The sequence below is a fragment of the Podarcis pityusensis genome (assembly GCF_964106645.2).
Source record: "Podarcis pityusensis genome assembly, chromosome: 14".
NCBI lineage: Eukaryota > Metazoa > Chordata > Lepidosauria > Squamata > Lacertidae > Podarcis > Podarcis pityusensis.
Genome location: NC_138039.1, coordinates 33,408,724 through 33,432,767, shown reverse-complemented (window position 1 = coordinate 33,432,767; position 24,044 = coordinate 33,408,724). Strand labels below are relative to the sequence as shown.

The 24,044-nt window shown below is 45.1% G+C and overlaps 1 protein-coding gene across 2 annotated transcripts in view; it reads right to left on the bottom strand.

Moving 5' to 3' along the window:
- LRRK1 (leucine rich repeat kinase 1) overlaps nt 1-24,044 on the bottom strand; it is a 79,620-nt gene extending 55,576 nt beyond the window's left edge. Inside the window, exons 1-2 of one of the 2 annotated variants that reach the window (XM_080980220.1) lie at nt 23,886-24,044; nt 12,887-13,098 (exon numbers count right to left, since the gene is read on the bottom strand). In XM_080980220.1, coding sequence (XP_080836346.1) covers nt 12,887-12,953 — 67 coding nt within the window. In that variant the 5' untranslated portion in view covers nt 12,954-13,098; nt 23,886-24,044. Of the gene's footprint in view, nt 1-9,735; nt 10,133-12,886; nt 13,099-23,885 lie in introns of those variants that run through there. The other variant, XM_080980221.1, reaches the window with a different exon arrangement.

The window sequence follows — 24,044 nt, the reverse complement described above, 5'->3', positions numbered from 1 at the left end:
GAGGCTGAGGTTTTATTAATATTACCAGGAATATAATGGATCTAGCATGTTAAAATTTGCAATGAACTTCAGCATCTGAAACAAATCCTTCACCACCTCTGTTGGTAAAGAAGCAAAAATTAATTGGGCAAAATAAGGAGAGGCATAAAATAAACTCTAGTAATATGATGCATCTTATGAGGATACATAGCTCCATTCAATGAAAACTTATCAAAATTCCAGTCCTCTCTTGCTCCTCACATTAACCCTACATACTGAAAGCTTTATCAAGAGATATCTTAAGCTTGCTACAGAAGTTGATCAGGCCCAGATTCTGGTGAGCCTCCAAGGACAACCTGTCATTTGGGGGCAGCTACCATGGACGCGGTGGCGCTGTGGGTTAAACCACAGAGCCTAGGACTTGCTGATCAGAAGGTCGGCGGTTCGAATCCCCGCGATGGGGTGAGCTCCTGTTGCCCGGTCCCTGCTCCTGCCAACCTAGCAGTTCGAAAGCACGTCAAAGTGCAAGTAGATAAATAGGTACCACTCCGGGGGGAAGGTAAATGGCATTTCCATGCACTGCTCTGGTTCGCCAGAAGCGGCTTAGTCATGCTGGCCACATGATCCAGATGTTGTATGCCGGCTCCCTTGGCCAATAAAGCAAGATGAGCGTGACAACCCCAGAGTCAGTCATGACTGGATCTAATGGTCAGGGGTCCATTTACCTTTACCTTTACCACGGTGCTCTCTCTCTCTCTCTCTCTCCACATGCCATTGTGCTTGTTGGTCCATAGTAGCCTTCACCAACCTGGTGCCCTCCAGACATTCAGCCACCCAAGAAATCTGGAGGGTACTAGGTTGGTGAAGGCTGATCTATAAGGCACACCCAAAGATAGTGATAGGAAAAACTTGAGCACGGAGTTTTGAGAGACAGGATTTTAAATGCAATATTCCCCCACTTCCTGGAAAAAACCCGCTCTAATAATATAAGCAGTTTTTAATTCTGTTGTGCCTCCACTCTGCGTTTAACCTAGTTTCAACAGTGCAAAACAACCCAACAGCATTTGCATGAATCTCAAAGAGTCTCTGAAAAAAATATGTAGAGCATAATTAAACGTATTACGCAAGCACAGAAAGAAATAAAATTTTGTTGTAGAGCTTAATTCATGGATTGCAAACCTGGCATCTGTGGGCAAAACTCTTCTACAGAGGTGTTCCTTAGTGTCTGCAGGGTCCCATCTTCTGACTAAAACTAGGCTTGAAGAAGCCCCCTTTAGCCAAAAGGATGAGCTGAATTTTATATTGATTGGCTTCTTTGCAAGCTATCCTTAATGCTAGTGTACTAAGGAACAAAAATTAGAGGAATTGTGATAAACTGCACATTGCAACTCACATATTCTTTACATTGGGAGTAGGTGGTAGATCTCTTGGTGATGTGCAATAGATCAGGAAAAGTACCTGATTCCCAATTGTTTAACGATGGCAATAACACCAACAAAATGACTTTTCCCAGTTAAAGTATGCTGCTGAAATGAAGGACAATAACCAGGAGGCACCCTGAGCTAACTGTATTGCCTTCTGGTAGAACATAGGGTTCTACGAACAAAAACCCAAGCAAACATCCCCTATTATGCCTGAAATCGTTTTAATAATTCTAGAGTTCTGAAATACCCACTTTGAAGGCTTTTATCACCATCTCTTATTGCCTTTATTTAGCACTCTGGATGGTTCTCTGGATGGATTTACAATCCCCCCCCCCCCATTTTTATTTGCAGGAAATAACTATATATATGATAAAACACAAAGTCAAGGAAAATGGAGCTGCTTCCATTGCAATCTCCATCCAACGGCCACCTCGCGCAGGGAACTCACCTTGTCATTATTCGGAAAGGCAGCTCCAAACCCCTCTGAATTTTAAGTCAGATTTGAGGCAGCGCAATCTGCAAAGTCCAATGTAAGCTAAAAGGCCATTAACCCATCACATGCTGCAAGGAGTGCTCCCCATGCGCTCTCCCATGCTCTTAGCACCTTGTGGCTAAAAAGGAAACCTTGATCTGAAATAATTACAGATAATTTTTCGCTTTGGTGGTTAATGGACATATCTGTGTCCCCTTGGAGTGAAACCCAAGCTGTGGGTTCTGAGATAAATAAGGCAGCAGAAAAATGGGAGTGGGGTGGGGGGGGGAGGGAGAGCTTGCAGGGTTACCTCAGACATCAAAGTCCTGCATGACACCAGATGGCTGGGACTGCAATTTATTGGATTAATCTTTTCCTGTTTCGATACTTGATTGATCAGAAGATGAGCAAGCCAGAAAAAGAAAGCAGCGGGTGTGTTCACGGATTTCAAGAAATAACGAAGTATACTGATGTGGATGTATGAAAATTAAACTAGATTTAGGCTGAAACCCTTAAAAAAAAATCAAACCACTTACTAAGGATTTTGCTTAATCAAGATTTACTTCCAAGCAATGATTTGCATAGGGAGTCTGAAATCCCAGGCACACTTACCTGGCAAGTAAACCTTGTTGCACACAGAACCTATTTCTGAGTAAATATGAGAAGGATTAGTGGTGCAGAAAGGCAAATATAAACTCTGGACTTGGTGGGTCTCATGCCCCCCTTTAGTTGGCACCGTTCTGCTTCATGTACGTCACACAATTTGGGAAGCTGGTCTTGTTAGGTTCAGAGGACACCTCCTTCACGTTCTGCTGGTGGTGCCCTGGACTTCTGTCCCAAACCCAATCCTAATGGCACCACTGGGCAGGACTGTTCCGATACGATTTGAATTATAGCATCCAAAAACACAGCAGGTCATAAATAATTGCACAACAACAGAGGCGATTTCTGCAGCTACTTCATGCTCTGCAAATGCTCCCAAGGCAACAGAGATTGGCTGCATACATGCCATCTATTTAAAGCACATGAACCCCTCCCCCCAATCCTGGGAACTGTAGTTTACCCTGCACAGAACTATGGTTCCGAGTACCCTGAACACACTACAGTTCACAGGATGCTTTCAAAAAAGCCACGTGTTTTAGGTGTGTGGAATAGCTGTGAACACTGTTAACGATAAGTTTTATTTAAAATAATAATAATGAAAGTGGGAGGTTTTTATATCTATGGGAAGGCATTCTGGACAACTTGGTATCTGGAATTGTAATAATAATGTATAATAATAATTTATTATTTCTACCCCGCCCATCTGGCTGGGTTTCCCCAGCCATTCTGGGCGGCTTTCAACAGAACATTAAAAACAGAATAAAACTTCGAACATTAAAAACTTCCCGAAACTGTAGCTGGACTGTTGCGTTGATGATCTTCTTTGTAGTTGTTTGTTTGTTTGACTATTTATTTAATTTGTATACTGCCTTTCATCTGCAGCTCTCAGGGCAGTTCACAACGTAAATATACAATATAAAAGCACAAAATACATGATTGAAAACAGGAACAAAACAACCTACAAACCAGTGTCCCCCGCCTTGTAGAATTAAAATATCCCCAGATGATACATGGCTCCTCTAGCGAAGTGCAGCTGTCCATGTTGATCCTTGACCAGCAAATATTTGATACTTGACCACACACCATACATTTAAAACATATGACTACCCACACAAAGCATCCTGGGAACTGTAGTTCACCCATTGCAGAGCTACAATTCCCAGCACCCTTTTTAAAAATAAAAAACCCAAGGTGTTTTGTTTTTTTTGGAGGAAGCTGTGAGTTTTAAAAGTACAGTGTGTCTGCAGCCACAGACTCTTGATGCTGTTTGGAAGCCTATTCAGGCATATTACAGGCAGTTATGACAGACACGCCAGCTTGCCCGATTGCTGCTCCACTTCCCTCTGCGAGATGCAGATACAGTGGTACCTTGGGTTACATACGCTTCAGGTTACATACGCTTCAGGTTACAGACTCCGCTAACCCAGAAATAGTCCCTCGGGTTAAGAACTTTGCTTCAGGATGGGAACAGAAATCATGCTCTGGTGGCACGGCAGCAGCAGGAGGCCCCATTAGCTAAAGTGGTGCTTCAGGTTAAGAACAGTTTCAGGTTAAGAACGGACCTCCGGAATGAATTATGTACTTAACCTGAGGTACCACTGTAAAAGGCACTGTCCCGAGATGCACATTTTGTTTGGAAACTGTTCAAAATAGGTTGCTAAGCAGAACAGGGGATCTGGAGACTTACCTCACTGCCACCAGAGCTTTAAAAACTGCGCTGGCTCCTGGTCTATAACAAGGCTCAATTCAAAATGCTGGTGCTCATCTTTAAAACTCTTATTGTACTTTAAAACTTCCAGTACGTTTCCGAACACAATTCAAAGTGTTGGTACTGACCTTTAAAGCCCTAAATAGGCTCGGCCCAGTATACCTGAAGGAGTGTCGCCACCCCCATTGTTCTGCCCAGACGCTGAGGTCCAGCTCCGAGGGCCTTCTGGTGGTTCCCTCACTGCGAGAAGCAAAGTTACAGGGAACCAGGCAGACGGCCTTCTCAGTAGTGGCACCTGCCCTGTGGAACACCCTCCCTTTAGATGTCAAGGGAATAAGCAACTATCTTACTTTTAAAAGACATCTGAAGGCAGCCCTGTTTAGGGAAGTTTTTAATGTTTAATGCTGTATTGCATTTTTAACATTCGGTTGGGAGCTGCCCAGAGTAGCTGAGGAAACCCAGCCATTTGGGCAAGTATAAATAATAAATTATAATAATATTATTATTGAATTTCTATCCCGCCTTTCCTCCTAAGGGAGCCCAGGGCAGCGAATGTATCCACAATTTAAGGGAACAAAGAGAGAACAGAAATATTCTAAAACAGTGAAAACGTTCTAATTTAGGGTTGCCATATTTCAAAAATGTAAAAACCAAGGTACCCCAAAAGCTGTTGAGCTTTTTCAACTGACTTGCCTAAGATCCAGGAAAAAGTGCCGCCTTTCGGAAATCCCCCCCCCCCCCCGGACATCAATTTTGCCTTTGAAATCCCAGTCGTGTCCGGGAAAATCCAGACATATAAATCTAATTGGCTTAAGGCCAGGGTGTGTGGGCTGGGGGGAGGGGTAAGAACCTCAGTTACTTTCAACGCTTTTCAATAATATTTGTGCATCCTCACCCCTAAGCTAGCAGGTTCCTCCGCAATGCTCTCCTCTCTTTGCTTTGTTCTCGCTTGCCTGACCTGCTCTGAACTTCAAATCTCCATGGGTCTGTTTTCCGGGAATTTTCCTGATCTCTTTGGCTAGTTGCCAGGCTACACCACCCACATCCCAGCTTGCTTCTTAATAAAATGTCAAGAAAGAAGGTGATGAAAAAACTGAAAATGACTCAGCTCTGGGGTGGAAGTTAGGCTGTGTATCTTGCCTCCTGGCCTCAGCCCAGTCCTGGGAGTCTACAAATAGTCTTAAAACTGTAAGCAAATCCTGTTCCAATGTCACTGTCAGTTCTCCCCTCCCGCCCCTAAATTGAGATGCATTCATGAAACATGCATAAAGGTAAACAGCTCTTCACTTGACAAGCCCTTTCATGTTGCATTTCCAAGGCAGATTTGCCTGCACAAAGGGAATAGGGGATCAAAGCCCCTGAAAATGTAGCCAGCAAAAAATAAAAATAATATGGAGGAGGCAATTGCTGGACATCGGAATAAGTAGTCAGTCATCAGTTGCCGGAGCTGGACCTCAGCCCGAAACTTTGCAGCTAAATTCATTACCAACTTCCTTCACTCAGACCCCAGGAGACCCTAACCTCTGGAGGAGAGCCAGTGTGGTGTAGTGGTTAAGAGCGGTAGACTCATAATCTGGTGAAACGGGTTCGCGTCTCCGCTCCTCCACATGCAGCTGCTGGGTGACCTTGGGCTAGTCACGCTTCTCTGAAGTCTCTCAGCCCCACTCACCTCACAGGGTGTTTGTTGTGGGGGAGGAAGGGAAAGGAGAATGTTAGCTGCTTTGAGACTCCTTCGGGTAGTGATAAAGCGGGATATCAAATCCAAACTCCTTCTTCTTCTCTTCAAATCACTGGACACTGCTTTTGTCATGAGCGCGATACATTTAAAGCAGCATGGTACCAGTTAAAACACTCATGGCTCTCCATTCGCTTGCCCCATCCTGGAAACTGCAGTTGGTTAAGGTTGCTAAAAGTCGGTTGGGAGATCCCTATTCCCCCTGGGAGAGCTACAATTCCCAGAGTTCCTAGGAAGAAGGAACTGATTGCTAAACCACCCTGAATATTTTTTAATAGGAGATGCTTTCCTTAGCCTGTTCTTTATACAGCTATCCCAGTTTTGCAGTGTCTTGTTAACAGCCAGCGAGTTATCTTACGCAAACTCTTCAATGCTGCGTGGAGGTGCTTTGAATGTGGCTTACCCTGGGGAAATATGATGATGAATAAATCTTGTTAAATATTAGGCAGGTGCTATCCCTATCATCTTTTAGGCGCCTATCTTCCTCTACCAACAAGCCCTTTAAATAGAGACTTCCCCCAGTCTGCCATTGTGTTGATATAGTTCTAATATCTTTCAACTGCTTAATCATTTGTGTGTTTGCAGCCCTTCTTTTTGGGGAGAAAGGGCGGGATATAAACTAAGTATATACATACATAAAGCACGGGCTCTGCCACCACCATGATTAGCTCCCCACTTGAAATAGAATTCCATTCTAATACCCCAATGCAGTCGTACCTTGGAAGTCGAACAGAATCTGTTCTGGAACTCCGTCCGACTTCCAAAATGTTCCGAAACCAAAGTGCGGCTTCTGATTGGCTGCAGGAAGCTCCTGCAGGCAATCGGAAGCCACAGAAGCCCTGTCGGATGGTTGGGTTCCAAAAGAACGTTCAAAAACCGGAACACTCACTTTTGGGTTTGCGGCGTTCGGGAGCCAAGGCGTTTGAGGTCCAAGGTACTGTTTAGGGAAGCTTTTAATATTTGACGAATTATTGTATTTTAGTATTTTGCTGGAAGTAGCCCAGAGTGGCTGGGGAAGCCCAGCCAGATGGGCGCAAAATAAATAAATACATACTACGAATGTATACACATACTAAACACCCTCCAGACTGGTGGCTCTCTCCCTCTCTCTTTTTTGGTGGGTATATTCTGCAAAGACACACTGCTATTGTGTCTTTGACACAATAACAGTGCATTAGTGCTGGATTTATACCAGGCTGTCCACACGCCATTCCATTTCCTTAGCTGTTCTGCAAAGCTGCCCCGATACTGCCCCACCATCCAGAGGGGCATTACTGAACTAAGGTACAACCAAAGTTGGATCCCCACTCTCACCGCCAAGCATTTGTGGCATGAAAGCTTGCAGGATTTCAGCAGGAAGTTACGAGACGTGAACTGATGGGAAACGAAGCGGAATGCCTGCCCCGGAACTTTTGCAGGCAGAAACAGTACTGAAAATGGGACCATGTACAACGACCCTGATACCATCCTGAGCACAAATAATCACGAATGCACAATGAAAAGGACATCTTAAGGGGTTCAGAGGCTCTGACCGTTACTCAAAGCACAGGTGGGGAAGGGAAGGCAGTATTCGATGCAATTACGTTACACAGCTTTTTCAGAAGTTCTGCAAACTCTTTAATACAAGACAAATAGGGATTATCAGAGAGTTCTCGCCTGGAGTGATTACCAATGTTCTCTTTGCATTCCCTGGTTGACTGAATTTGCAATTCAAATTGATAATTTTTATGTAACACAAGTCACGGTTGATCATACTCCAAAATGTACACAACACTTCCAGGCTGCAAAAGGGCAGGGTTTTCTCTCTCCAGATTTTCAGTTAAGCAGTACTTTGTGCTAATTAAATAAGAATAATGATCAAAACGTTCTGCTCCAAGTAAACCCAGTTCAGTATCAAAGTGAATTTCCACAGCCAGGAAGTTCCCAGTTTTAAAAAAAATCTCACAATAGCTGTGAGCTCCCTCAATTGCTCTCTCTAAGCTCCAATCTCATTTCCTCACCTCGTTTTCCCTCTTCAAATGTTATTATTGACCTACCTCACAGGGTTGCTGTAAGGATTTGTAATGAGTATTGAAGACTCTAAAGCAACATACGGGTACTATGTAATTATCATAAATCAAACAAATCTGCAAAAATTCCGCCTTTAAAAAAAACCTTGCCAACTTCAATCTCTCGTTCTTATGGAGGTGTAAAATTGCATCTGGGCTGCACTTCTGGCTGCAGATGGGAGTCTCACATGACTGAACTCTCTTCCATGCAAAAATTATCCCTGCACCCAGAAACCCAAGAAACCCAGGGTTCTAAATTAGCTTTCTCTGTGAAATGCTAATTTTGTATGGAGAGAGCCACCAATGTACACTCACACCTGTAATCTAAAGATGTAGAGCCCTCACACATTGCTTAGCGACAGCTGGGCCTGGGACATTGTCAGGAAATTATATATTAAGCCGCCTGGAGGAAGTTAACGAACGGAAACAGCTCAGCAAGTGGAACAGAAATCAACTCCATCCTCATTTAAAGAGTCAGCACAAAGATTAGTTTCACCCAGGGCTTTTTTTTCAGCCGGAACTCACCCAGAACTCAGTTCTGGCACCTCTCAGATGGGCACCATTGCTATTATAAGAGAACAAAGGAGGCATGCATGAGCTCCGGCACGTTTTTCTAGAAAAAATAGCACTGGCAGGACCATGGTGGGAGCCTCTTCCCATCTCTCTAAATGCTTCAAGACAGCCACGTCAGCTCCCTTGGGAGCTATCCTCCAATCTCCTTGACCACCTTCCACTTTCCCCTGTCCTGGGGCAAAACCTGGCGACAGTAAGTGGTTGGCAGTGGAAAGTGCAGGCGTGACTGAACAAACATGACAAATATTGTCACAGAATCACAGAATCACAGCCAATTGTAGGGAAGGGACCATGAGGATCAGCCCCTGCAATGCAGGCATCTTTTGCTTGTGCAATAGCTGTACTATTTTATTCTGCATCAAGCACACCAGGGCATAGCCAATGTGGTGTCGCCCAGATTTTGGGACTTCGACTCCCACCAGCCTCAGCCAGTGTGGCTAATAGTCAGGGATGATGGGAGTTGTAGCCTAAAACCTCTGAAGGGCATCATGTTGGCTACCCCAGATATAGAAAGAGATGTTCAAATGGTAACAACCCCAGATACACACAGAGATGCTCAACATATAAGACCATAAAACGAACCCCGCTGGATCAGGCCACTGGCCTATCTAGCCAAGCATCCTGTTCTCAAAACAACCAGCCAGATGCCTATGGGAAGCCCATAAGCAGGACTCTCCCCTCCTACGGTAGTATCCTGCAACTGGTATTCCGAGGCATATTGCCTCTGACTGGGAAGGCAGAGCTTAGCCATCGTGGCTGCCAGTTGCTGATGCAGTCCAGTTATACAGTCCAATCCCACGTATGCTTATCTGAAAGGAATTCCCACAAAGTTAAACTGGATTAACTCTTGGGTAAATGCACACAGGGTGACAGCCTTGATCGTTTCTTGTCCTCTATTCCTCTAACAAAGCAATATTCAAAGCGAAACAAATCTCAGTCATGCCCTGATGAAACACAGTAGGGAAACACCTGCTATGTTACCACTAAATTTGGGGGAGATTCTCCCCTCTTAAAAAAAGTGCTCATTGTCATAACAACCTAAAGCAATTCAGATGCTTTGTAATAAGTTCTTTCTTTTTACAGAGCACCTTATTCTTTTAAGGCACCCGGTAATTATTACGTTCATGGTTCAACACGTACACGTACATACACAGAGAGACACCCAAAAATGAGTTTTTAAGATACAGACTCACTGCGAGGTGGAAACAGAAGCCTAGAAAGTAAATGCCATCCACGCTCATGGAGACACAGGGATTTGCCCTAGCCCTCTGTGATCCCTGGTGAGAAAAGACCTTTGATAAAAGGCTAAAAAGCACCAGGATAAAAACCAGCTGGAATTTCTCTGCGATCGCTCAGGGAAATCTGCAATTGCACCACTGTCAGAGCTTTCGTTTAAGCCTGGCTCACAAGCCAGCATCCAAAACGCATCCCTTCCCCATTCATAAATATATCTCGTTAACGAACTGCAGGCTGCAAAGGAGTGAGAATGGAGACGAATCCACAAACACCATGGCTTTCTTGCAGGACCTTCATTGTCAGAGCCGAGACAAAACGTCTTTCTGCCACCGTTTCCATAACACAACACCCACGTTGCACACTGGTGCTGTGTGTGACACAGACTGCGATGTCTGCTGGCTTTTCCTGGAGGTGGGGAGGGAGACTGACAGCTTGTAAGGTCGGTGCCTGATTAAAGCATGGGGGGGAGCAGGTAAATGAATCTGGATTTGCCGGAGCAGGGCTGAAATTAGGGCTAGCTCAAACGGGGCCTTAAGAGGGCATTGGGAGTGTTTTGGGTTGGAGACACAACCTATGGGCAGTGCCATGATCCCTGTACCCAGCACTCAACCGGACACTGAGTTGGAGGCTACAGGGGCTCTAGATGGGAGTGCTGGGTTAAGGGCTCAGGCTGACTGGGGAAGAAAGGGAGACCAGTGTGCATTAAGCAGCTGGACAAAAACTCCCAGTAAAAGGTAAAGGGACCCCTGACCATTAGGTCCAGTCGTGACCAACTCTGGGGTTGCGGCGCTCATCTCGCTTTATTGGCCGAGGGAGCTGGTGTACAGCTTCCGGGTCATGTGGCTAGCATGACTAAGCCGCTTCTGGTGAACCAGAGCAGTGCACGGAAACGCCGTTTACCTTCCTGCCGGAGTGGTACCTATTTATCTACTTGCACTTTGACATGCTTTTGAACTGCTAGGTTGGCAGGAGCAGGGACCAAGCAACGGGAGCTCACCCTGTCGCGGGGATTCGAACTGCCAACCTTCTGATTGGCAAGCCCTAGGCAGGTGCCACAGGGCCACCTGCGTCCCTAATAACTCCCAGAGGAACCTCCAAAACCATCAAGGCTGACCCATCTTTCCCTGGAAAGCCATATGCTGCCCACTGCATTCCAACAGTCCAGGAGTGCACTAGGAAGGAGGCTATGGAACAGAAGAGGAGTGGCTGCCTTCAAGCCAGAGGGTTGGCCCTTTAAGGCTCTGAGGTTCTATCAAGGGGGTGGAGCCAGGAGGAGGCAGTCTTGGGACAGAGGTATAAAAGGCCTCAGTGTGCTCCCGACCTTTGCTGGAGCAAGTTGCTCAGCCGGGGCAACCATCAACCCACCTTGCTGCTTTCCCTGTGAGTTCTGGCATCGGGCCAGAACACGACAAGGGCACCTCTGGACTGTCAGTACCTTGTGGGAGGGATTCAAGGGCATGCCATGAAATTTAGGTTTGCACCATTGAAGTGAATTAAAGAGCCCCAGCGCCCTAATACAAGAAATAGTACTTTGCTTCAGGATGAGAACAGAAATCAGGAGGCGGTGGTGCGGCAGCAGCGGGAGGCCCCATTAAGCTAAAGTGGTACCTCAGGTTAAGAACAGTTTCAAGTTAAGAAGAGACCTCCAGAACGAATTAAGTTCTTAACCCGAGGTACCACTGTACAAAGAAATGGACTTTTTGCTGTTGGGGAAATGACAGGGAAATGGGTGGAAGAGCGTGGAATGAATAGACGGTTACTGCGAAGACGTATAAACACCCCACAAGCAAATCAGGATGAGTGGTCATTGTCATACAGCCTCCAGGCAAACAAATCAGAATTAATGCTCAATAAATAGGTCATTTGGTGAAGCCCTATGAAGAACTTTGTTCACATCAGCACTGCGTATTTTAAGCACATTTAAGAGTTGTGACTTCCCCCAAAGAATCTTGGGAATTGTAGTTAGTTAATGGGGCCAAGAGTTGCTTGGCGGCCCCTCAGAGAACTATAATTCCCAGCACCCTAAGCAAACTACAGCTGCCCCAGGCTGTCCTCCCTGTTCCTCTGTGGCTCACCTGGGCTGTGGTTTCAGCAAGCTGCCCATTATGTTGGCAAGTGGCCAGAAAAAGCAAGCAAGCTTGCTGTTGGTGAGGGCTGGGCTGGGCTTCTTGGCTGGCCCTTCCCTATGGGTTTCTTTGGAGGGGGGCAGTGACATGAGACTGGAAGGAAGGGCAGAGAGCCAGACAGGGCTGCCTCCTCCCCTTCTATTCTCCACTGTGGTTTTGTCAGCAGTCTCCAGAGCCGGAGACTGACAGCGGTGAAAGACCTCACCCCAAGGGTTGTGGAAGAGGAGACTGATGATGAAGCTGGGTCATTACATATCAAGGGATCCAATTTTTTTTTACCATGTGTCATCCAATTTTCTACTGTATATAATTTTTTAATTACATTTTTTGTTTTACAATTTAAAATATTTATTTTACTTCCTTAAGATATCAATGTCTTCCCTTCCTCTCTTTCCATGGCTCATTTTACATATCGTATACATCCCTGCACATTTTATAAAAACTATACCATTCAGTATTCCATTATTGCATCCATCAAAACTTACTTACACTGTTGAATATATCTTAATGCTGCCAGCGTTTTCAGCTGTACACAATTATTTCCCATATATTCAATAAACTTTTCCAATCTTTTTAAAATGTATGTTCTTCTTGTTCTCTTATTCTTATTCGTTTTCCATTTTGGGGCTAACCAAACACGGGCAGCAGTAGTAGCATACATAAATAACCTTTTTTGACACCTGGGAATTTCAATCTGAATTATCCCCAACAGAAAGGACTCTGGGGGGTTTTTTGGGGGGAAAGTACTTCTAAACATTTTTTTCAATTCATTATGGATCATTTCCCATCATCCAATTTTCTTAATATTTTGTATACTTGTTGAATGATACAAGCTAAGTTTAAATTGCTTTGTTTTTTTAATCTCATCCTGTTTGTGAGTTATGAGGGCTTGGTATTTCAAAGACCCTAGTATATACATATTTACATACAGCTGCATGGAATTGTCAGAATTTGCCTTAGGCAGGAAAGGTGTTTCATTTACCGTCTTGTGCCGCCATGTCTCTCTTGCTGTCGTCCTCAGAGTCCTCTGTTCCCACGCACCAATACATTCTGGGCTGCTGCTCGGGCGTTTCGAGAAATCTACTTTCTGATACATTTAATATCCAAAAATGAAGTTGTCGAAACTCAAAGGCGAGTGTCCAGCTTGGAGACTTGGGAAATCCTCGTTATGTAGCTTGGAAGAGAGTTGTTTTTCTTTAAAAAGGAAAAAAAATCTAAATTAATCCTTCCAGCGGGTCAGGAATTAAAAACACCACGTTTTCTCCTATCCCTCAGGATTCTTTGTTCCGTACATCACTTAAAAACAGTTATAAATAACTTCCTTACGCAGAAGCTTTAATACATTGCAGCAACAGGTTCTCTGGAGTTTCACGCTCTACATTCTTGTCTAATTTTTATTCTATTTTTATGGTGCATATATGCAGTGCTTTTTTTCTATAAAAAGACTGTTTAGGGGTACTCTCATCCTCCTACTCATATTGAAATACTGCCCCTCAATGAGGCCAAACTTAGATTCACAAAATGTTTAGGGGTATGCGTAGCCCTGCATCCCTCCCCCCCCAAAAGCACTGCCTATATGTATTGAAAGGGTGGGAAAGAACTTTGAGACTGGGCAGGCTTTAAATAACCCAAAGAAAGAAGCAAAAATGAGCTATGAGGAAGCAAATGGAAGGGTAACTGGAGGTTAGAATCTCTGGCTACAGTAAATGAAGCTTCTTTCCCAATGCTGGAATAAAGTTTTGCAGATAATGTGTTCGGAAGGGAAAGCCTTACCTAGTAATTCCCTATTTAGAGATGGAGGAGGAATTTAGGAGCCCATTTAGAATCAGGGTTGTGACATTTGATCAGTTAAAAAGCGTGCTGTACAATGAAAAAAGGTGCCCCAGTTAATTGGCCAGAATATGTTAAAGCTGTATTTAATATTGACTTTTAAAAAAAAACCCACAGAGGGCAAAGATCACTTTAAGACAGCCGTTCCTTCCTGTTATCTTAAGGTGCGTATCCTGGAAAAAAGAACAAAGACGCTCCAGATAAAGCTCATAAATTGTAGCTTATCAAAAAGTTCAACTCTATTCATCTGGGTGTGAACAGAGGCAATGGTTTACTGTTCTATGGCAGATGTTAATATACTCACCACTGCCAACGGGTGATATCACCAATCACAAATAGTGTGAAGGACCATTGTGCTCATTTTGCTACACTTATACTTTACTCAGATGCCAAGATAGATAGCTCACTTGGATAGAGCGTGGTGCTGATAATGCCAAGGTTGCAGGTTCGATCCCCATATGCGACAACTGCATATTCCTGCATTGCAGAGGGTTGGACCAGATGATCCCCAGGGTTCCTTCTAACACTACAATTCTATGTTTACAGTATCACCAGTTACTGCTGTTGTCACATGGGCTGCCTTTGAGATGTGATTTTATTTTGTAGCGTCTATAAATACAGGCAATCCCTTTTCATTTATTCCTATTTCTGCTGAAGAATGTAAGTGGTGTTTTTATACGTCATTATAATTTTATAATTGTATCTATTTCACTCACTCCTGATTCTTTATTTTGACTTTCTTATTGAAAGCTCCTTATGTTGAACTATATTGTTTTGTTGTTCATATGCTTGTTTTTCTCTTTGTGTGTATTGTCTGTTTTTGTTGCTCAATAAACTTTCTTTTTTTAAAGAAAAGTTACTGCTGCTGTGGTCATTTTGCATCCATTTGCAGCCAATGTGGCACCTTCCAGACTCTGATGGACCTCAACACTCATCAACCCTGGCCAGTTGGAACCAATGGGACTCCAGCAACCCCATTGGCTACCCCTGATTGAACCTAATTGTCACAGACTGTATTTTTGCATTCTATTGCCATTCAACTCCGGCCTTTGCATTTCCTCCCCTCCCCCTTTATCTTCCTATATACATAAAAACGTAAGGCTGTCATCACACAGCCCTCATCTGTAGTGCCACAGCATCACAATCCTGGATTTCCATGAGGAAATGGACTGGAAAAAGGGGAAAGTGAGCTTAGTAGTTGCATGGGGTGGGAAGGAGAAGCTCTGGAGGGTAAATGTGGGGGTGGGGAATTGCAGGGGGGGCTTAGTGAGCAGAGCAAGAAGGGCACAGCTCTTTACATGTGTGTATGTGTGTATACACCTGACAACTGAGAGTGACACTCTGTGCATCTAGTGAAGTAGGCCGTAGCTCACAAATACTTCAAGGTAAAGGTAAAGGGACCCCTGACCACTAGGTCCAGTCGTGGCCGACTCTGGGGTTGCAGTGCTCATCTCACTTTATTGGCCGAGGGAGCCGGCGTACAGCTTCCGGGTCATGTGGCCAGCATGACTAAGCCGCTTGTGGCGAACTAGAGCAGCGCACGGAAATGCTGTTTACCTTCCCACCAGAGCAGTACCTATTTATCTACTTGCACTTTGACGTGCTTTTGAACTGCTAGGTTGGCAGGAGCAGGGACTGAGCAACAGGAGCTCACCCCGTCACAGGGATTTGAACCGCTGACCTTCTGATTGGCAAGCCCTAGGCTGTGTGGTTTAACCCACAGCGCCACCCGCGTCCCTCTTACAAATACGTATCATGCCATAATAAAATGTGTTTTACTAATGTGACAAGCAGACTCACATGGCTCCCTCTCTGGAAATTCTTTTTTAAGACCCTATCTGCTCCTGCACAGTGTGCAGCATATAAAAAACAGACACTTTCTTTATTTAGAACTACTGTACCGTGTCTCCTCATATTCACAGAAAACCAACTAAGATCTCTTTAGCTGGGTGCATAGGCAAGTTGTCACCTGATGTTGCAGGCATCCAATGGGGAGTGTGCAGGTGTGAAACTGGGTCACCCAAAGCCATAGTGGGAACTGACAAATCTGCCTTATACAGCGACACCGTTCTGAAACCCTGGAGAAGCACTGCCAGACACTGTAGGGGGTACTGGGCTGGATGGCTCAATGGTCTGATCTAGTACAAGGCTGCCTATTGTTCAGATTGTTAGCCCATCTAGTTCAGTATTGTCTGCACTGACTGGCAGCTGCTCTCCAGTGTTTCAGGCAGGGGGCGCTCCCAGTTCTACCTGGAGAAATTGGGGATTGAACCTGGGACCTCTGGTATGTAAAGCAGCAGCACTGCAACTAAGCTACAGTCATACCTCGGCTCCCGAATGCCTTGGGAATCGAACATTCTGGCTCCCAAATGATTGAAAACCGGAAGTGATTGTTCCAGTTTTCAAACATTCTTTTGGAAGCTGAATGTTCGACAGGGCTTCCGATTGGCTGAAGGAGCTTCCTGCAGTTAGTCAGAAGCCACGCTTTGGAAACTGAATGTTTCAGAAGTTGAACGGACTTCCAGAACGGATTCTGTTCGATTTCCGAGGTACGACTGTATAGCTCTCCTCCATATTTCAGCATTTGCACTGCTAAAGTTCACATCACATATTCTGGGAAGCAGGAGAAAAGACAGAAAAGAAGCTGTGCGGAGGTCAAAGGACGATCTCCGAGGTGCTGGAGCAAACTGCAACCTGCATCTGTCTGGCTCTTCCACGGCAACCACAAGCCCAGCTGAAAAGCGTAGCAGGAAGTAGCAAGACAGATGGCAGAGAGGGGAAGTGGGGAAATCCAGTTTGTGTGGGCAAAGGGCAGCTTCAATTTGCTACCATTCCTTGGGGGGGTGCAAAAAGAGGTGGGGGTGAAAGACAAGGTCGCCCCCTTTAATCTAAGGGGGCACCTTTGTTTTTGGTTTTGAAAACAGCCACACATTCAGCAGAAATCCATGCACATCCACCCCCCATCATTGCATCTCCGTGCAAGAAAATACTGCACCTGTTGAATTTCTGGCTCCTTCCCCTCTGCGTAGCCTTCAGGCAGCCACATGTCAGTAGTGGGTGGGGCCATAAGCAAAAGTGGGTGGAGCAACAAATGTAAACGTTGCCTTGTCTGCAGTAGGCTACCTGCTCACTTACCTACCTGTCTGTTGTTCTGTCATTGTGCTAAAGTTGGCATGGCCATCTACTGGCAGTCACACAAACTGCAATGTGTTGACAACCTTGCGCATATATATATATATATACACACACACACACACACACACACACACAAACACACACACACACACACACACACACACACAGTCATACCTCATGTTACATTTGCTTCATGTTACTTTTTTTTCAGTTTGCTTCCCCCGGCAATCCGGAAGTACCGGAAAGGATTACTTCAGGGTTTCGCCGCTCGCGCATGTGCAGAAGCGCTAAATTAAGCTTTGCGCATGCGCACAAGCGCCAAATCGCGCTGCACACCTGTGCAGATACAGCGCTTCAGGTTGCGGGCTTTTCATGTTGCAAACGGGCCTCCGGAACGGATCCCGTTCGCGACCACTGTACCAGAGGTACCACTGTGTGTGTGTGTGTGTATGCATTTCCCCAAACAATTTCCCCCTGATAAGAATGAATTTTGTACATTGGATTGAATAACATATACATTTTCGCACACATGTGTGGGTTGAAGAACTGCATCACAAAATTTGGAGAAGTGTGAACTTCAAAGGAAAGCTGTGTTTCAGTTCATGCATTGCTGCAGGAAGTGCAAAACCGGTGGGTTCATATTAAAATGCAAACTGAACAACTTTCACCCTCATCCCTACTAACAAGGAGATAAAGTGATTTTCTTTGCGGGAAGTGGGAGGGGCGTTCAGGTGCTTAATTAATACATGTCAAAACTATTCCTGAAGGCACAGGGGAAGGGGGAAACTGCCAACCCTAATCCCACTACAAGGTAATTCATCCATAATCACAGGCAAGAGAGTCCAATTACCCGATAACTTGTTCTCTTGCTTTTAATTCTCTTGCTTCAGGTTGAGCTTAAAATGCCTGTTACTTCTGGATCTAACAAAATTTAGCATATATAGTTCAGGAGATGAGAGCCTGTGGCCTTCTAGATGTTGCTGAACTACAACTCCCATCAGCCCCAGCAAGCAAGGCCAGTGGCCAGGGATGATGGGAGATGTAGTTCAGTAACATATTGAGGGCCAAGGGCTCCCAACACTGAAGTGACCTTTCTGGGATGCAAACAAGTCTAACAAATAATAATGGTGATAATATTAGTGCTAAACCAGGTGAGGGTAGCTGATGGATCTCAAACCCTCAATGAGTTAGAGACTTCCCCTGCCTGCGAAGACAGACTCTGGAGAATTGAGCGGACGAGACCAACGGTCAAGAAAGCGGTTTCTGCATGTGGTATAGAGAGAAGTAAGGGGCAGGTGGGGCTTGTCAACCTGGGAAGGTAGTCCATCTAGGACAGCGGTTCTCAACCTGTGGGTCCCCAGATGTTGTTGGACTACAACTCCCATCATCCCTGAGCTCTGGCTTGCTAGCTAGGGATGATGGGAGTTGTAGTTCAACAACTTCTGGGCACCAACAGGTTGAGAAAGGCTGATCTAAGAGAAGTAAAACTCTGATCCTAAACCTCCACTGCCTTGAGGGATATCTTTGGGAGAAGAGAAGGTTAAGGAGTAAACACAAATCCAGAGCGGAGTCGCTAAGACGGATGGATGGCGCCTTGTACGGCTCCTTCCGGCAACTCCTGCAGCCATGCTGGTGTCCAGCATATTGCTCTGCTTTCCTTTGGACCACATCAGGGAGGGTGAGGAGGGAGGGGAGTCTTGTCATGTGGGCAGCCCAGGACCTCCATATACACTGCCCAAGCTTGTGCCCCGGGGATGTCATTTGGGTGCTGTTAACACAGCAGTTTGACTTCACCCCCAGAGGCACACTCCAAGACAGATGCATGCGAACGCCAACAACAATCCTTACAGTGGCCCTGGATGGCAGGCCAGTTTTAGCATTCCCCAAACTTCAGACAGACGGCCAAAGCTGAGAGCAAAAGCCTTGCTGAATTGCTGCACAGTGAGTTTCAAACCAAGTTCTTGCAATGCAGGAGGCTGGACTAGAAAACCCTCAGGGGCCTCTTCTGACTCTACAATGCTATGACTCCTCCTGATACAATGATTACATAGCTTAACCTTGGTAGGTTATAACAAGTTTGGGAAAACTGCTCTTTTACTGGAAATGAATGTACAGTAAACACAGAAAAACAGAATAAAAAAATTCCTTCCAGTAGCACCTTAGAGTCCAACTAAGTTAGTTATTGGTATGAGCTTTCGTGTGCATGCACACTGCTTCACACACGAAAGCTCATAACCATAACTAACTTAATAATAATAATAATAATTTATTATTTATACCCCACCCATCTGGCTGGGCTTCCCCAGCCACTCTGGGCGGCTTCCAAAAGAATATTAAAATACTGTGATACATCAAACATTAAAAGCTTCCCTAAACAGGGCTGCCTTCAGATGTCTTCTAAAAGTCTGGTAGTAGACTTAGTTGGTCTCTAAGGTGCTATGGGAAGGAATTTTTTTATTTTGTTTCGACTAATCAATCAGCTCATTATCCTACGTAATATAAAGAGTATAAAAAGAGTAGGCACCAATAACCTTAAGGTCAGTCCCATTTTGCAATAAATAGGAGATTCAGCCTGGTACTAAAAGCCTCACAGTTGGCAAACATTTTTCAAACATTCCTTCCACCTCTCACAATCGCAAGCTCCACCTATGGCTTAACTTAAAACCCTTGGCATGGGGTTTGTTTGTTTGTTTTCATTTTGGGGAAAGCAAAAACAAGGAGTTGCTACAAAATAATAACAGCAATTTCCATTTTAGAAGAAGTATTGTAGCTTCCATGATCCAGAAAGTAAAAGCGCTTGTTCTTTTCAATAGCCACAAGACTGACTTCCACGGCAGCCCACATCAAAGTTAGAAAGGACAAGTGGGAACTGCAACAAAATGTTGCAGTGTATCCTGGTCTTATAGCAGGACTTTTCCTTTTCGGGGCGCCAGCGGTCAGCTGGACGTACCCTCTCCAAAATACTCCATTCCGTGTGCACATTTTCCATTTTACTCTAAGTGACACTCAGGAAGCTCTGTCCTCATTGGGTTGGTTTTGTGGGGGGTGTTGTCCGGATTAATAGGGGGATGTCACTGGGCTGCCAAGATCAATTGAACCACTGTTTGAAGCAGCAGAAAATCTCCACCCACTTGAAGAAAAAGGGCAAGGGGAGAAATTATTTTTTAGAAGTAAACCCACTCCAAAGTCACACACTTTCTGACTCCTTCAAAGATAGATCCGATTTTCTGGGACATTTCTACCCCACCCCCCAAGAAATACTTTTTAAAAAGCCTAGGTTGAGTGCTTTGACCTAGCATTAGTTCTTCAAAAATGCAAATATACCACTTCCTGAACAGGACTGTTTTAGACTACGGTGCAGGGATGAGGAACCACATGTTTGAAGAGATTAAAAATACACACCATAGTAGGTCTAAGGATGGGAGAGACATTGGATTCCATTAGAAATAATAATAATGATAATAATAATAATAATAATAATAATAATAATAATTATTTATGTGTACCCCGCCTATCTGGCTGGGTTTCCCCAGCCACTCTGGGCGGCTTCCACAAAGACCCAAAATACACTAAGATGTCACACATTAAACACTTCCCTGAACAGGGCTGCCTTAAGATGTCTTCTGAATGTCAGGTAGTTGTTTATCTCTTTGACATCACAGGGCGGGCGCCACTACCGAGAAGGCCCTCTGCCTGGTTCCCTGTAGCTTTGCTTCTCGCAATGAGGGAACCACCAGAAGGCCCTCGGCGCTGGACCTCAGCGTCCAGGCAGAATGATGGGGGTGGAGATGCTGCTTCAGGTATACTGGGCCGAGGCCGTTTAGGGCTTTAAAGGTCAACACCAACACTTTGAATTTAAAAGCTTGCTTGCATGCTCCCTACAGGCATCTAGTTGGCTTCTGTGAGAACAAGACGCTGAACCAGACGGGCTCTGGCCTGATCCAGCACAGCTCTTCCTGTGGTCTTATGTAAAGGAAGACCATGATTCCCGGGGCCCAGGGAAATTAGACTGGCCTTGACTAGAGCCAGGGCCTTTTCAGCCGTGGCCCCAGCCTGGTGGAATGCTCTCCCGCAAGAGACCAGGGCCCTGCGGGATTTGACATATTTCCACAGGGCCTGCAAGACGGAGCTGTTCTGCCAGGCCTTTGGGCAGGATGCAGTTTGACTTACCGGTACTTTCCTTTGTATAAAACAAGCCCAAAGGAGGCCCCCAACCCACTCACAGGTCCTTGTATGATCAGTGGAAACAGTTGGTCCTGGCAGGTATTAACCACTGTCAAGTCCAACCTGATAATTATCACCTGCCCAGATTTTAACTTGTCTGAATTAATTTTAAGATGTATTTTAATTAACGGATGTCTGTTTTAATGCATACTGTGTTGTTTTTATGATGTTTAGCCACTCTGAGCCTGGCCTCGGCTGGGAAGGGCGGGATACAAATAAAAATTTTTATTATTATTATTATTATTATTATTATTATTATTATTTGCACTTTCCAAAACAGTAGGAGAACCAAAACACGACCATCCTTTGAAATTCATGCTTCTCTTAATTTTGCAATGCAGCTCTCCAGCCAAGTACAAAAATGCACCTACCGGTGTAAAGTGTGCATACAAAGGCATATATTTGTAGGTGGGGAAACATACCAAAGAATTCTATTACGGAACATTGCTCTGCAAAAGTGTGCTTATTATTTATTTGGAGAACTTCACACAAAAATGCTGATGAATTTGCTTTAAAAAAACACAAAACAGTCCCATGAAAATTCACCAGCATTTTAGTGTGAACTGATGTGAATTTGCAGAGAAGCAAATTTAAGATTGGGAAAATGAGAAAATCAGAGGAACTGAAATTGACCTATTTGCCCATCTCCGCTGCCAAATCCCAGCACACAAAAAAATCCATGATGCCAGGAAGAAGCTTGCAATGTATACTATTTGGCTGTCTCAAGTCAGTGGGAAACTTTTTGATTCTTTTATTCTTCACTGGATACATACCCAGAAAAAGAGGACAACTGAAAACCACCAGCATGATAATGTAATACTATGTTACATGTTATTTTTGTTTTAATGTATCTACAAAACTTATTGTGGCTCATTTACTGTTACATTTTTCTTATGTGGCTTATCCGTTATTTAAAAGGCCTTGATCCAATGCACACTTACTTACCAGGGAGTAAACCCCCTTGAACACAGCAGTGCTATTCTTGAGCAAATATCCATAGTTTGATCAGGTTGCACAAGGCAGGTTTTAGGCATTAAAAAAAAATTCTGGCCAAACCTGTTGAGTAAACCCACTCACTTCCACACCAGCAAAACAGCAGTAGCAGCAGCCTCTGAAAACGATCATTTTAAAACTACAAAAACAAGCCAATGCAAAATGCAACTGAGTGCCTGAGTTTGTTTTCTTCGTCCTCCCTCCAAATCCCTTTTCCTTTTATGCCTTTCCTTTTAGGATGTCAACATGACAGCACAATCTTATGATTGAACTTGAGAGCCACTTTGGGGTCCCCCCACCCGCAACTGAAGATTGGGATAAAAGTACTTGCCACGAAACAGATGAAGAAACAGCCACTGGCAAAATCCAGCACATGAAATTGAGGCATGCAAATAAAATTTGGAAGCTGTTGACAGTCTAAGCCATGGGTAGGCAAACTAAGGCTCGGGGGCTGGATCCGGCCCAATCGCCTTCTAAATCCGGTCCACGGACGATCCGGGAATCAGCATGTTTTTACATGAGTAGAATGTGTCCCTTTATTAAAAATGCATCTCTGGGTTATTTGTGAGGCATAGGAATTTGTTTATTTATTTTTTTCAAAATATAGTCCGGCCCCCCATAAGGTCTGAGGGACAGTGGACCGGCCCCCTGCTGAAAAAGTTTGCTGACCCCTGGTCTAAGCTGACAGACACAAAGCGTACCTTGTACATGCAGCACTTATCAATACCCCCACTGCAAAGATACCTTACCTTTACTCCCAAGGCATTTCTGGGAAGCTTGGAAATCCCCATCCACCCTTATCTGTTCCTTTAACAGTAGCTTAAGAACTTAAGAAAAGCATTCCAGATCAGGCCAATAGCCCATAGAAGTCCAGGATCCTATTCTCACAGCGGCCAACCAGATGCCCCAATCCATCTCTTTCCTGTTCTGCACTTTCCAGTTCACCATCACACTGCCATCATGGCTAGTAGCCTTGATAGCCTTCTCCCTGCGTGAACTTGTCCAGGGAGACTGACGTGAACAAACGCAAATGAAACCTTTCCCTGGCATAAACCTAAGCGATTTGGGGTAGGGTGGGGAATTTTCTCCCCTCTTATCTGTGTGAATCCAAAGCCACCGCGGGTGCAGATTGGTTGCGGAGGTGGGGCGCGGGCGGGAGGAGAAGGAGAGCACCCTAACTTTCCAAGAAGTTGCACACAGCTCGCCCGTCTAGCCAACTTGGATGGAAAAGTGGAAAAAGAAATAAAGCGGAGAGAGGGGGCGGAGACAACGAAGTTACAGAAACCGAGGTGGAAGAACGGCCAAAGGAAACCCGATCCTTGCAGGAGCAAAATATTATTTTACGAGAAAGTAACAGCAGCCAGCAACACGCGCGCTGCGGGTCTGGGCGCAATCTGTCCCCCCATTCCAGAAACTCTCCCCACGTCCTCCTCCCTGCTTTAAGCGAAAAAACATCCCGCCCATGCAAAAAACCATAATCCTACCCTGGAACCCCTTGCAAGCAAGCAAGCAAGCAAGCAAGCAAGCAAGCAAATAAATAAATAAATAAATAAGCAGCGTCCCTCCATAATAAAGCTGCAACGCCAGGCACGCTTTGCTGGGAGCAAAGGGAGTTGCCATGAACTTTGCAGCGCATTCTTAATGACTCTTCCATCGCCCCTCTTTTGGTAGTTTTGGGTTTTTTGCACGGTGCAGCTCTGCTTGAATGAGAGGGGGGCGACGAGGTAGGATGGAACAACCTAAAAATTAAAAAAGGGTGGGTGGGTGGAGAGAGGACTTGAGGCGCTGAGCGTCCGTACCTGCTATCCTGGGGAAAGCAGCCCCCTGCTCTTCTCCTCGCACGCGTAAAAGCGCATCTGCTGCTAACCGGCGAGGGTAGGGGGTTCCTCCTTCTCCAGGCTCCGGACTTAGCGGCGGTCGCAACTTCCTCGATCGGCGCTGGGCGTGGGCAGGGCAGG